We start from the raw sequence: 15,687 nt of genomic DNA on the forward strand, positions 1-15,687 counted from the left end.
ATGGGCCCTGTGCACCCCTCTCCTGCTTTTTAAATTCACATTTGGCTTTTCAGAATCATTTCACATCTCATAGTACTTTTTTCTCTTTTCATGTGACTTAACCAACCCAAATCACTATCTACTGAAAGTTGACATCCTTGCAAAGAGGGGTGAATGACAAAAAGTATCTTTTTCCTAGCTGCCAACCCATCAAAGTTGCAGCTACTAATCAATGCTGCACCAGTTTACACCCCAGGTTTTTAATGAGGGACTAATATGACTAAATTTCCTACTAACCAGTGCTGTGGTAGTTTACACCCCCGGTTTTTAATAAGGGACAATTGTGACTAAATTTCCTAGTAATCAATGTTGTGGTAGTTTACACCCCAGGTTTTTGATAAGGGACAACTGTGACTAAATCCCACCCCCCCACCTTACTATATTTCCAAGAGTTACTCTGCAGAATGAAATCCCCGATGCCTGATGAGGCCAGAATTACTTTTGAACGTCTTCTCGCATTCGTTGCATTCGTATTCTCTCCTTCCGGTATGAATTTTCAGGTGTTCTACAAGGATTGAGCTTCGACTAAAGGTTGCTCCACAGTAGTTACATTCATAGGGTTTCTCTCCAGTATGAATTCGATGATGTTCGTTAAGAGATGAACTCTGACTGAAGGATTTCCCACAGTCCTTACATTTATAAGGCTTTACGCCCGTATGAATTCTCTGATGACGGCTAAGGAGCGAATGGGTAGGGAAGGCTTTCTCACACTGGGTACACTTGTAAGGTTTTTCTCCTGAATGAAGTCTCTGATGATAAATCACAGACGTAAAATGGCTAAAAGTCATCCCGCAATCATTACACAAATACGGCTTTTCTCCAGTATGAATCCTCTGATGTCGGGTAAGGCAAGAATTCTGTCTGAAGGCTTTCCCACACTCACCACACTTATAGGGTTTCTCTCCGGTATGAATTCTCTGATGTTTGGAAAGGGATGAGCTATGACTGAAGGATTTTCCACAGTTGTTACACGTGTAGGGTTTTTCTCCAGTATGAATTCGCTGATGCTGAATAAGAGATGAACTGTCACTGAAGGGCCTCCCACATTCTTTACATTTATAGGGTTTCTCTCCAGTGTGGACTCTCTGATGTTTAATGAGGTGGGCACTCAGGGTGAAAGATTTTCCACAATCATCACACTTAAAGGGCTTTTCTCCACTGTGGGTTCGGTGGTGTGGTGTGAGTGATGAGCTGTCACTGAAGGCTTTTCCACACTCATTGCACATATAGGGTTTCTCCCCAGTGTGAATTCTCCTATGTTTGGTCAGTGAGGCGCTATAGCCAAAGGCTTTTCCACATTTGCTGCATTTATGGGTTTTTTCTCCAGTCTCAGTTCCCTCGTCTTTATCTACGGCTGCATCTTGACCTAAATCTTTCCAACATTTTTCGCATGCAGAGGAGTTTTTTCTCTTACTAAGGGATGAGTTTTGAGTAAAGGCTACCCCACAGTTACTGCACTTCTGGGACTTTTCCCCCAAGTGGATTTTCTGATGTTTCTGATGTTCAGTCAGAGATGAAGAGTGACTTAAGGCTTTCCTGCCTTCATTACATTTTCGTGGTTTTTCTCCACTGTGTTCCTTGCGGTTTGGGACAAGGTCTGAATGAAAACTGAAGGGTTTCTTGCCTTCGTTATACCTCCGAGATTTCTTCCTTAAGTAGACTCTGAGATGTTTAATTAGGTCTGAAGGTGGTTTGAAGTTATTTCCAAAAGGGCTCTTTTCTGAGTCAAATTCCTCACCCTTATTGCCTCTCCCATGAGTTTTCTTTTGTGTGATTGCTACTTGTGAATGTTCCCTATCACTACGACACTCCTCTAGTCTGCCATAATGTTTCCAGGATTCTCCTGTCAAGTCACAATCACCACTCATTAGATACCTTTCTATTATTTTATCTAAAGTCGATTCTTCCATAAGAACATCTTGATTTCCACCAGATTCCTTCAATTCACCGCTAAGTTCACACTCTAAAAGAAATAACAAATAGAATATTTCCTGTTTGCAATAAAGGAAGCTGCTGCATTTGGGACTAAAATAGGAATAGAGACAGTAGAGACTGTAAGGAACAGGGCATGGACAATTCTCAGAGTCTCATAAAACAGGGAAGGGAAAAGTGACATGAGGGAACTGGGGAAACTTAGAGCTTAGGAAAAATACTGAGGAAAATGAAAGGTTTGTGCTTTATAGTTAGAGATGCAAGTTCTCACCCTCATTTCAAATTTCTATAATAGGTTCAAACTTATTCCTCTTACCATCCAATCTATTCTCCTTCCAAATAATAATGATAGTGCAATCATTTATTGAATAATTACCAAATGCCAGGTCCCATACCAAACACTTTACTTGTATTTCACTTAATTTTCACAATAACCCTATGAAGTAGGTCCTATTATTATCCCTGTTTTATGGATGTGACAACTAGGCACAAAGAGTGTAAGCAGCTTTCCCAAGGTCACATGTACTATAAGTGGTAGAGCCAGACTTTTAACCCAGTCTGACACCAAAGCCCACACTTTTGACCCTTATACCATACTGCCTCTCCTCAAAGCAGCCAAATAGCACTAAGTTTATAGACAATGTTAATCACATCACAGATATTCAACAACACCTATGCTAGACTTTCAAAGGTTACAACAATCTGGCCCTACCAACTTTATGAATACTCTAACCAGGCATCCATTTAGTGTCCCTACTACACGACCGCATCTTAATACTTCATACTGCCTAGAATTCAATCTCTGTGCACCTTCACTATCACAAACACAGAAATCTGATAGGGCCTAGGGTACGAGTCCCACAATCTCCAACACCACCCTCTTGAGATATGTGCTCCTCTCAGAACCCTGAATTCCTTTATTAACCACATCATTCATCCTGGCTCTTAGTTATGAGATTCTAGTGTCACTTTCATAAGACCGTTTTTTTAACCAGATAACTATAAAATACGAAACCCTGGATGGCTCTCAAGACTTGACAGTCACCAACATTCCATCCAGACTAAGGAAGACCTGGAAGCTTAGGGGGCCACATGAGCCACAGTCATGACCGCATCAGCAAACACCAGAAGCATCTGGGAGGCCAGGGTAATGCTGGTGGCACATGTCACCACAGGGTCAATTTCAACAAATATCACCCAGGGTTACTCTGGCAAAGTTGGTACGAGGCATTACCACTTAGCAAGGAACTAGAGCTTCTGCCCCAATGTCAACCTGGATAAACTGTGGACCTTGGTCAGTAAGCAGATACGCTAAATGCTGCCAAAAACAAGACTGGAGCTGCTCCTATCACTAATGTGGAGCAATCGGGCTACTACAAAGTTCTGGGGAAGAGAGAGCTCCTAAAGCAGCCTGTCATTCTGAAGGCCAAATTCTTCAGCAGAAGAGCTGAGAAGATTGGCAGGGAGCGGGGGTGGGAGGGGGCACTGTCCTGGCAGCCTGAAGCTACATGGAGGGAGGTTCATTAAATGCTAACGAGTGCTTTTCAAAAAATAAAGAAATAAAATAAGACATGAAATCCTATTACCCAGAAGTTAACCATTATTAAAAATTGTGTTTTTTCTTCTGGAAATTTTTCTGTACATTGCAGAATAGAATATCTATGTATAATATGTAGGGTTACTTTTTTTAATTCATAATCCATTCCCATCTCATTGGTTAATTCTTCACGATTTTAATCACATAATAATCCCTCATATCAATATATTACTATTTCGTTATTTCTTTATGGCATGTTTATCAAATGATTAATATTTCCTCAGAACTGAGTCATAAAAGTGGAATCACTGAACCAAAGGGTAGAAGAATTCTATCACCACATAATACATGATGATAAGTACCTGACTACTCATCTATGGTCAAATGCTTTTTCTCTAAACCTTTGCAAATTTGATTCATAATAAATAGTACTGTTCCTTAAATGTAAATTACATTGTTGACCAGTGATTTGGAATACTTTTTTCATGTTAACAGCTATTTAAATTTTATTTTTGTCAGTTATTTTGGTTTGCTATCTGCTGAAGTTCCTTGATCATTTTTCTAACATACTCAGTGTTCCTTACTGATTTGCACGAGCTTTTTATAAATCATAGCCCTTGATTCTGGCTTTGTCAAAACCTTTTTCTCCATTCCGTTGTAAATGACTTTTAAAGTAAGTTGTACATCTAAATGATGCTTCTTTTACATAAGCATCTTGCGGGGAGAGGCAGTATTTATACCAATGCTGCTAGATTTTACTCAAAACATTTTTAGAATCCATTTTCAAAATAACTCTCCCCAATGTACTTAAACATAGAAAGACAACTGCCGTCCTTTATTTGTGTAACTATGCTGGAAACAGCCAATAGGTTGACTAAAACGAATGGTTAATAAGATGGAATAGAGCAAAGTAAATTATTGGTTTTTTCCTTAAACCAAGGTATTGATATATAAGTAATAATTTAATTTTTAAAAATACAAACTTAATATGTTTATTATTAAAGTGTAAGGAAGAGAAGAATAAAGAAAAAATGTAATCCCTCAATGATAACCAGGGTTAACATGTTCTCCAGAAAGTAAATCCCATATGTATCTATACATTTAAACATATACATGTATGTGTACATTTTTTTCCTTTTAACAAATTGATTATACTATACATGCCGTCCATTGAATGAACTCTTTCTTCTCCAAGACTCAATTCAATTGTTAATTAAGCCCTTGCTCCTGTATCTTCCCACTGCTCCTTAGACATGCCATCGTTATGACATACATCCCATTACCAACACGTTTAGTTCTGATGTCTGCATCTATGGCATCCATGGGAACGTGCCTCTCAAGAGCTCCTCCTCTGGGGTGCTTACCCGACAGCCCCCCGCTGCTGCTCAATGACCACCACAGCATCACACCAAGGTCACTTTCCCACGGGTGCTCCCAGTCAATGACAAGTATGGCAGGGATACTAGGCCCATTTCCGTGAGGCATATGACTGTGATAGGTAACTCTTGGCGGGAAGACTCTTTTTTGGCTTTGCCAAGACTTCCTCAACCTGCACTTCATTCTAAGACTCGTCCTACCCAGCCTTCCCTCCTTCCCTCTCTCGTCACAGGTGTCAGACCTGCATCATGCTCTGAACAGCAATCCCAGCCTCTTCCAGTCCCCTCCCTGCTTTCCTTCCTGGAATTCTCCCCAGTAAGTCTCTGACCTGGCTAATCGTATCTGGGCACCTGCTTCTCGAGGACCCAAACTAACAGCCTCCCCTGTTAAAATGAACATTCCAGGAAGGCAAGGTGGATATTCTAATCATCTTTCTATGTTAGCACCTAGCCCACCCAACATTTCCAAAATTCTTCCAAATGGTTTGGTAAAGCAACTACTTCAACTTCCTCCTCCACTTTTCACCAACTCACCTGGTCTGGAGCCTCTTGAGGCTTGTTTTTGCAGCAGCCGTGGTAGTCCAGCCCACTTTAGCTGGGAAATCAAATCTAACTTGGAAACTGGAAAGCCTGCTCATAGAGAAAAGAATAGAAAATGGCTGTTTTTGCCTAGAACAAAGACATTCCAACATTCACAGCTTCTGGTTCTCCAGGGAAGAAAAGATGCTGCCAAAGAGACTTCAATACTGGCATTTGAGGAAAACATCAGGGAAGGTATGGCCTTGGCAACAGCAAAATGATGCTCAACATTTTTAGCTCAATGAAGCAAAGACTCTTTCTTGGAGAAAACACTGTAGAAAAGTACATTTTTGGGACCCATTTTTAGGATTAGTCACATCACCCCTGTAAGCCCAGCCAAACAGTTAATAGCACTTATCTTTCAATAAGAATGGACAAAAAGATACCCAACTTAGATGCTAGATTATGAGAAGATGTCTTTACCCAGAAATTCTAGGTTCCTATAGTTCTCCAGCAGCACTTCTTTATATATCTCCTTCTGAGAAGGCTCCAGTGCCCTCCACTCTCCTCTGGAAAAGGTCACAGCTACATCCTTGAGTGTCATGGATTCCTAGAACACCAAAGACAGCCTTTTTGCATTGGGTTATTCCCAAACAGATCCTAAGAATTCAGAGAAGTAGTTAGGATATAAAGTACTAGTTTTGATGGTATTCAAGTTTTTGAGAATTCCAAAGCAAACTTCAAGGTGGCTGTTATACATCTATTACAAGTGACACAAAACAAGATTATGAAACATTCCCTGCCTTTGCCATTTAGTTCCTGGTGTGAAATGCTGTACAAGGATTCTCTGGAATGTCTAACACTGATCAAATTCACCCTAACACACTGATTTCTAGGATTAACAGAAAATATTAAATGAACGATACAAATTACATTCCCAAACCCAGAATCTGCAGAATTTATGTAAGCTCTACAGGCAATAATTAAACATGTAAGAGTAACATCAGTGACTATATTCTAAACTGTAATTTCTAGCTGGCTCTAAGTAGCAATTATTTTCTATCACAATCAAACAAGGATCTGTATTTGATGACAAACTCACACTTACAATTACTCCAAATTACAAATGAGCACAATTAATCATTAAAACACACTTTCCATAGCATCCTCTACAGCATGACAGTTTGAGAGGCAGTACAGCAGAGCGACTATTACCACTTGGAGAAGCTTCCTGTGGCTCCTATAACAAGTTACCACAACTCTGGTGGCTTAAGACAACAGAAATTTATCCTCCCAAATTCTGGAGGCCAGAAGTCTGAAATCCAGGTGTTGTGGGAACTGCACGCCCTTCAGAGGCTCTGAGGGAGAGTCCATTCCTTGCCTCTTCCAGCTTCCTTGGCTGTCAGCATTCCGTGGTGTTCCTTGGTTTGCGGCCTTATCACTCCAATCGCCATGTCCCTTTCTCCTGTTCCTGTGTTCAAGCTCTCTCTAAGTACACTTGTGATGGCATTTAGGGCCCACCCATATAATCCAGAGTTATTTCCTCATTTCAAATCCCTATTTTATCACATCTGCAAAGACCTTTCTTCCAAATAAAGTAACATTCTCAGGTTCCAGGGATTAGGAAGTGGACATATTTCAGGGGGCCATTATCAGCCTACCAGAGCACTATTATTTACCATTGTGAATAAGAATTTTTTTTCCTGACTGATAATTATTGGTATACAGGAAACTTACTGATTTGTAACCAGCTACTTTTCTCAGCTATTGTATGAGTTTCAGTACATGTTCAGTTGATTCTCTGAGGTTTTCCAAAAAGACTACATTATCTGTAAGTAATATACACTTGCTTCTTTCATATCTGTACTTACCTCATTTCCTTCTTCTAGCACTGTATTGGCTAGAATACTCAGAAAATACTCATTAATAGCAGTAAGGTAAGACATCCTTATCTTCTTACTTTTTATTGTGAGGACTGCTTTTAATTTTCCAACATTATCCACCTGGAGAATTTTCTTACCGTGTTCATGAAATATAATTCTATTTCCACCTGACCAATTTTATCAGGAATAACTGTTGAATTTTAATAAATATTTTTGTTTTTAATTAGAGTCAGACATGATCAATTCTGGTAACTGAAGTAAAATAGCATATGAAGAATGAGCTCTAAGAATGTGAAGACTGTGAGAAAAAGGAGACTGTCTTAATTATTCCAGCATCTTTATACCAGCCAGGAGGAACTCAGTGAGTATCTACTTAAGAATGAAAACCTGTAACCATATATGGTGACGTATGTTAACTAGACTTACTGTGGTGGTTATTTCACAATATATACAAATATCGAATCATTACATCGTATACCTGAAACTAATACAATGTTGTAAGTCAATCAGACCTCAATTAACAAATTAACTTAAAAAGAATGAAAATTTACGGTTAAAAAAAAATGAATAATGAAAACCAGTGAAAGGAAGCTTACCTGGGACTCAGTATTTGGAGGAACAGAAACTGTTTTATCTTCTTCAGGGTTCTCCTCTTGGGAAATAACAGAATCTTGAGAGATCATATCTAGGAAGGGGGGAAGAAAAACAGTCCAACCTTTTAAATGAGCTCCTCAGACTAGAAATTATTATATATGTCACTGTGGAGAAAAAGGTCAGAAAAAACAGAAAAAAAGTTTTCCCTACGCTTTGAAGACACAGAGGACAGCCAAAGATACAGTTTCCTATTAAAATCCAAGCTTCCCCCCCACCTCATAAAATATCCTTTCAATTTATAAGCTCACAAAATCTGATTTCATTCATTCCATATACCCACTGTTTCAATGTATTTAGTTTTCATAATAATCTTTGAAATATTTATAAAAAGGTATATTAAGATGAAATAACACATCTGTTTTATGTAGTAATGTGTTTTCTTCATAGTCCTTGCACAGTGGCTTGAGCAAGAATCACTTATTAAATGAAAGTGCTCTTTTAGGGAGTTTAGTTTCATATCTTGAGGAGATCTCTCCCACTTCCTCCCTCCATCTATTAATCTCACCTTCCTTTTCTTCAAGCACTTGGGTCAACTCCTCCACTAGGGTCACCACTTCCTCACTACTCTCAGGATGTTGTGACCTGACCCAAACCTTAATCTCCCCTGGCAAAACGGTCAGGAATTGCTCAAACACCAAAAGCTCGAGAATCTGTTGTTTCGTGTGGATGTCTGGTCTCAGCCACTGAATGCAGAGCTCCCACAGTTGATTCAGGGCTTTTCTGGGTCCAGCCTCTTCGGAGTAACAAAACCACCTGAACCTCCGTCTGAAAAACTCTGGGTCAGCAGTGTCTCCTCTTAGGAGAGCTTCTTGATCCCCAGAGGTCTCCATTCTTAGCACCTTGTTTTGTTCACTTGAGACCAAAGTGTGAGGATCTGGGGAGATGGCTGTCATCTCGTTCAGGCTACTCCGGCTTGCAATGTGTATCACCAGGAGGAATTCAGTCCCCTTTAGACTTTGAGTGTCAACACAGGCCACCAAAAGGCACTCTCCAGCAAAATATCAAGTGTTCCAAGGATCCACTTTATGGTCTTGCAGAAACTGTCAAGAAATATAAGTTATGAAATAAATGAAACAAATTGTGACTCCTAAAAAACACTGTTCTTAGTTTGGTTCTGATACACACACACAAACACAAACACACACACACACACACAAACACATTCTCAGAGGCCTAGAACCGCCCTACTATATTAAAAGAATAATTTTCTCTGTAGGTGAAAAGCTGAGAAGTTACTTGAGGGTAATTAAAGGTACTCTTCAAGAAAACAGTTTCTTCAGACTAAATATTCCTCATCAGCAATACATATCAGAAAAGGCTCACTGCTACAAGAGGATCCAAACCTATTCCACTCCTGCCCTCTCTCAATGAATGGCCACACAATTTCCCACCAGCTGCTCAACTGAGAAACCTGACTTCATATTTGACTCTCAAAGTTCTCACAAAATCAATAACCAAGTTCTGGTGGCTTTATTTCATAAGAACCTCTCCATTCTCTCCTACTGAAACTACCTAAGTACAGCCTTCTTCAATTCAGTCTCACCCCAAAGCCTAAGGATTCCTTCTAATATGCAAGATATGGTCCTATCACTCCCCAACTGCCTCAAGATAAAAAACACTGAAGCTACAAGTGATGGTCTAGAAACCCTGCCCTGATGACCTCACCTCCAGCTCTAGCTGCCCCTGATGGACACTGCAGCCGTAAGAAGGTATCTCTCCATTTCCAGAAACTCTAACTCCTTCCGCCTTTGCACTACAGCCATTCCCTCTACTTGGAATGCTGCCTTCTTTTCCTCTCCTACCAAGCTTACTCATTAAAACTTGACTCCTTTCCACTGTCACCTCTTGTATGAGGCTTTCTCTGATCCCCAAGTACTTTTCTACACAGAGCCTGTGTTGCACGCATTTTCTCATTCCACAAATAACTGACCATATACAATGACCTGAGAGCGGGACACAAAGGAGACAGGCATGGGCGGTCAGACAGGGCCCCCACCCTCACAGAGCACCCAAGAAATGACAATACAGTCTGAGATGTGCTTCACTCCAGCAAGTGAGGACAGTGTCCTCCAACTGCAACTATCATACCAATAATTACCCACCTCCGAGCACAAAGGCCGCCACACAGTATGCATGACGTCATTTACTCCTCCGCCAAATATTAGGCGCCCACCACGTACCTGGCGCCGCGCTGGACACCTGAGACTCTGCAGTGGCTAAGAAAGGCACCTGTCACGATCTCCAGGGAGCTTACAATAAAGGCTCTGCGAAAATGTGACGCAGGCAAAAAGAAGTTCTCAAACGACGGGGGTGCGGGGGGGAATTTGCCCCGCAGGGGACGTTTGGCAATGTCTGAAGACATTTTGGCTATCACGACTAAGGAGGAGGGATGCTACGGGTACCTAATGAGTGGAGCCAGAAAGGCTGCTTAACAACCCGTAATACACGGGACAGTCCCCTACCCCCATGCTCACATAATGAATTTTCCCGCCCAAAATACCAAAGTAGCGAAGTTGCAAGACCATGGGCGCAGGGAAGCGATGGAAGAAAGCCCCATCCAGCAGCGCGCCCACCTCCCGCAGAAGCTGCGCCGTTGGGTGTGCACAGCGAGACTGCCCTCGGCCCCCACCCTGCCCAAGGTGCGCCCTCGGAGCCGGCGACCTGGCCGCAGCCCCCAAATTAAGGGCCCGGGGCTACCACTACCTGCGTCAGGACCCGCAGCCATGACCCACGCCACTGCAACAAGCTTCTAGAAACTGGTCCTGCAGGAGCTGCGCGCGCAAGCCCCACCGGCGGGGGGCTCACTGCGCCTGCGCAGGGGCGCAGAACTACGATTCCCGGGATGCGCCTGTCCCGCTTTGCGAAAGTCCCGTGCTTTCCATAGGCTACCAGCCCGGCCTGTTGCGCATGGTCTTTGGGAAGCGCTGGTGGTCTCAGCTGCGGAATTATTGCTGCGCCAGAGGCCTCAAGGCCTAGAGCCGTCTCAGGTTTTCAGATCTGTGATGTTCTGTTACCTTGGTAACCTCAAACCGTTCCTCCCCTCTTCCTTACCCTTCTCCGAAATCCAGGCTGCAAAAACCCACCGCAGAAGCATATTAGTGATGCATTCACTGCAAGCCATAATTAATGCCGCAACTTGAATTAAACAAATATTAATTTTATGGCTTACACACCTGCCACCATAATGGTTCAAACCACCATCGTGTCTCGCCTGGATTATTGCAATAACTTCTTGATTTCACTTTTCTTTTCTTGTCTCTTCACGTTGCAGCCAGAGAGATGATTAAAAAACGAAAAACACATTATGGACTTCCTCTACTGAAAACCCGCTAAAGCCTTCCCATTTCACCGAGGGTAGAAATTCTAATTTTTACAGTGGGCTACAAGGCCGATGGAATCTGGCCACTCATAACCTTCCTGACCTCTACCCCCATTTCCCTGCTCTAGTCACAGTGGTCTCCTTGCTCTCCCTCTCCCTCCAACCTGCCTGGCACGTATGGCTGACTTGCTGCCTGCCTAGGTATCCTGTATGGCTCACGTTCCCATCCTTTCATATCTTCTCAGTGAAGCTCTGTCACTTCTCTGCTTAAAGTGGAATCCCATCGCCACTCCTATTTCCCCTTTCAACATATCATATCATTTTCTTACTTGATTGCTGCTTATTGTCTGTTTTTTTCACTAGACTATCAATTCCACAAGGATAAGGATTTTTATCTGGTTTGTTCCATGGAAATACACTCTCCAGGCCCTGGCATGTAGTAGGTGCTCAACAGATATTTGTTGAATATGTGAATGGTACTTGCAGGGATTACTGGGGGAATAGCAAAAAGGGCTGACGAATTCCAGAAGGATTGTCGGGGAGTGTCCTATAATAAGTGACTTTTGGAGCGGTGCCCTTGGGAGAGAAAAGCATTCTAGACTGAAGGAGCAGGGTGAGTCAAGGCTCTGAGACTTTAAAGGAACAGAACAAGCTCAACTAAGTGAACCCCTGCACTCATCTCACAGACAGCAAGGCAAGCCGAGGAAACGGGGCTGCCCGAAGTCAAGAAGTTGTCCAGTCCCAGGTCTGAATGCGTATTCTTCTCCTCTACCACCTCCCCTTGACTGGCTGAAAATGGAGAGGACATCACGGAGAAGCTGGAGGGGGCTTCCCTGGTGGCGCTGTGGTTAAGAATCTGCCTGCCAATGCAGGTGACACGGGTTCGAACCCTGGTCCAGGAAGGTCCCAAATGCCGCGCGTGGAGCAATGAAGCCCGTGCACCACAACTACTGAGCCTGCACACTAGAGCCCGCGAGCCACGACTAAGCCCGTGTGCCACAACTACTGAAGCCTGCGCGCCTAGAGACCGCGCACCGCAACGAAGAGTAGCCCCTGCTCACCACAACTAGAGAAAGCCCACGCAGAGCAATGAAGACCTAATGCAGCCAAAAAAAGAAAAAGAAAATTCAATTGCTTAAGACAGGAACCTCTTATTAAAGAACTATATCATAATAAAAAGAAATAGAGAATGTGTAGGTTGGAAATTTAAACATGGCCTTTACCCCTTTAAGAGTTAATCTCTTATTCTTTGTGCTCCTCTAGTCATCAGAATGCAAATTTTTCTAATTATCTCTTCTATTGTTGAGATGCTAGACCAACAGAGTACTTTGGATTCCCAGAGAATTTATGTCAACAAGGTCATTTACCTCTTATCTATTATCATTTCAACCTAAGGGTTTTTTTTTTGTTTTTTTTTTGCAGTACGCGGGCCTCTCACCGCTGTGGCCCCTCCCGCTGCGGAGCACAGGCTCCGGACGCTCAGCCGCTCCGCAGCATGTGGGATCTTCCCAGACCAGGGCACGAACCCATGTCCCCTGCATCGGCAGGCGGACTCTCAACCACTGCGCCACCAGGGAAGCCCCCTAAGGTTTGTTTTAATTTCAACCAAGCTTGAATCAAAGTTTGGGACTTCGGATTCTCATTCTGCAACATCCAGAAATGAAAGGCTATGCTGTTGCTGGATCATTTGGTTGCAGTTCCTTGGGGGATGATCTTCAATTCCTGTTGCAGAGATCCTGGGAGCTGCCCAGTTCCTATCCTTCAGGATGTTTAGTTTTTCTTTGTTTCTGTGAACTACTCCAGTACTCTTCTTCAAATATTTTTGTACATACATGAGATTTTTCTGTGCCAGGAACCAGAGAAACCCCAAATGACAGTACTCAGTGACAATATGTAGATAGTGAATAAAAGTGAGGGAGAAGAAAGGATTATAGGCTACTCCAGGGTCTCCGGTTTGATCAACTGGATGCTGGTTCCACATATACTAAGGGACACAGGAAGAAGGTTTGAGAAAGAAGATTAAAATTCAGTTGGGGCTACATTGAGTTTGAAGTACATGTGGGACATCTAGGTAGAGATGACTTAACTGGAGAAAGAAATTAAAGAGTCATTTAGTAATTGAAGATGAGGGAATGAGGATTGCAATGAAGAGCAAGTGGAATGAGAAGTGGTCTGTGGTTAAAACCCAAGGAAATGCTGACTTTGAGGGGGTGGCAGAGAGAGAAGGCAGTGAAGTTAACTGGTGAGTAGAAAAGAATCAGGAGAAACTGGTAAAGGAAAACCAACAGAGGAGAATTTTGAAAGGGACGATGGAGTCAATAGTTCTAATGAGATTGGAATGAAAAAGTGACCACGGGAGTTTGCAGTTGGTTGATCCTCAGGCAATTAATTTCAGGGAAGTCCAGGGGGTTGAGGAAGGAATAAAGGTGCAGCCTGAATATGAGAATGGAAAGAGAAGGTATTGGGTAGGTTATTTTTTCAAAGAGAGACTAGGGACAGAATAGGATAAGAAGGAAGAACACTGAAGATGCATTGTTCTGGAACAAGGGTCCTCAGGAGTACATGAAAATTTTCTTAGGATATAGGGGCATGGATAGTACTAAGAAAATCAATCTCTAGATCATATATAGTGTTTCTTCAAATTGCTTTGCCTAAGAATGCCTTTAAAAATCAGGATGTCCTATTTCACAGTGGCCCTTCTCTCACTTTACAAAAGCAAGCCATGCCTCTCAGCCATCTCCCGACTAAGAGGGTTGATTGTCTTCAGAGGAAGAACTTGATGACATCAAAGTGACAATGTGATATATTAAATTAGGTAATGAGGAAGTGAATAACAGCAACTGGGTATCTTTCTTTTTTTAAAAAAACAGCCCCTGTCCTTTTCATTGAGATACATTTCCAATAAAATTTTACTTTTCATGTTTAATAACTCTCAAAAGCTGTAACAAAAAAAGCTGTAACATAAAAAATATGCTAATCACTAATAGTTAAAACCTTAAAAAATGTTGTAATGTATTTATGTTGTTTTTGATAAGTTGTGTACTATTAATTATGATTATTCAGTCATAGTAATTTTTTAAATAACCATAGAAAAATTTTCAAATATTTAAATTTATATACATATTTTTGTTGAAGAAAAGGATGATAAAGTAAACAATAAGACTTTCAAGGTTAAAACTATATTGCCTTAGTGTAAACTGTTGTGCACTACTCTTTGTTGCAGTGTGCAGGCTTCTCATTGAGGTGGCTTCTCTTGCTGCGGAGCACGGGCTCTAGAGCACAGGCTCAGTAGTTGTGGCACACGGACTTAGCTGCTCCGTGGCATGTGGGATCTTCCCGGACCAGGGATCGAACTTGTGTCCCCTGCATTGGCAGGTGGATTCTTAACCACTGCGCCATCAGGGAAGTCCCAGGCCTTTATTTTATTTTATTTTTAAAAAAATATTTATTTATTTATTTGCTTGTGTGGAATCTTAGTTGCGGCACGCGGGCTCTTCAGCTGCGGCATGCATGTGGGATCTAGTTCCCTGACCAGGGATGGAACCCAGGCCCCCTGCATTGGGACTGTGGAGTTTATCCACTGTGCCACCAGGGAAGTCCCTGGGCCTTTATTTAAAATGCTACTATTTACAATAGAATTCATTGTCAAAATTTCTTCTTTTCAATTATTTAAGTAATAAGGGGAAATTTTAGATGCCAACCTAAAATTGTGCAAACGAGTTACATTGTTTTTCAAAAAAAAATTTTGGGGGGGAGACCTGAACAAAAACCTGTGAAGTCACTGTCCTAAGGAAATCAGAGGAGGTAGAATCTTTTGGTATAGGGATAAATCCTATCTCTAGAAGATAGGGGACAGGTTGCCTCATTCTCCGAAATGCAAGATGTAGTATTATACTGGACCAGATCAGCTTTTTGCCTTTCTCCAGTGATATTTGGGAGGGGAAAAATAAAATGAATGATGGGGTTTGCCCAAGGTTGGGAATTGATTGGCACTGTATGTAAGAGAGAAATCAAGGAAAGAAAAACTTGAAGGTGCTAATAAGGATTCATTGCCATGCACATAAAGTGGTCAAAAACTTCGAGGTGATGAGGATCTAAAGTGTACTCTATGTTCCTAAAAATAAAGGCTTAAGCTAATCAGGATTTCGTTTTTCTCATTCAGTAATAAAATCGGAATCAGGTTGACCATAGCTTGTATGGCAGCTCTCACAATACATTCAGAGACCTGGCCTTGTGCTATGTTTCTGCTTAAATGGCCTGTAGGTATGTCATATTCACAACATGGTCACTGGAGCTCCAGCCTTGTCTAAATTCCAGGCAGAATTAACAGAAAAGGCAGGAAGCAAAAATGACATATCTGTTGACTCAGACCCTTCTAAACAAATTACAGCTATTGCATTAGTTTCTAGATGCAGTCAGCCATTCCAC

The 15,687-nt window shown here is 41.9% G+C and overlaps 1 protein-coding gene across 2 annotated transcripts; it reads right to left on the minus strand.

The window, feature by feature from the left end:
• Positions 1-431: 431 nt before the first annotated feature.
• Positions 432-10,680, minus strand: ZNF483 (zinc finger protein 483). 2 transcript variants are annotated; one of them, XM_024757280.1, is made up of 6 exons: positions 10,644-10,680; positions 8,446-8,980; positions 7,883-7,971; positions 5,887-6,013; positions 5,419-5,514; positions 432-2,002 (listed from the first exon to the last, which is right to left on the minus strand). In XM_024757280.1, exons 2-6 carry the CDS (start codon positions 8,831-8,833, stop codon positions 432-434), a joined length of 2,271 nt encoding a protein of 756 aa, XP_024613048.1. In that variant the 5' UTR covers positions 8,834-8,980; positions 10,644-10,680. The 2 variants fall into 2 exon arrangements, with proteins under 2 accessions (XP_024613048.1, XP_024613049.1); XM_024757281.1 differs by lacking the exon at positions 10,644-10,680 and having other exon boundaries at positions 432-1,957; positions 8,446-8,916.
• Between the last annotated feature and the right edge of the window lie 5,007 nt (positions 10,681-15,687).

Source organism: Neophocaena asiaeorientalis, unplaced genomic scaffold, assembly GCF_003031525.2.
Source record: "Neophocaena asiaeorientalis asiaeorientalis breed wild unplaced genomic scaffold, Neophocaena_asiaeorientalis_V1.1 scaffold432, whole genome shotgun sequence".
In the NCBI taxonomy this organism is placed as follows: domain Eukaryota; kingdom Metazoa; phylum Chordata; class Mammalia; order Artiodactyla; family Phocoenidae; genus Neophocaena; species Neophocaena asiaeorientalis.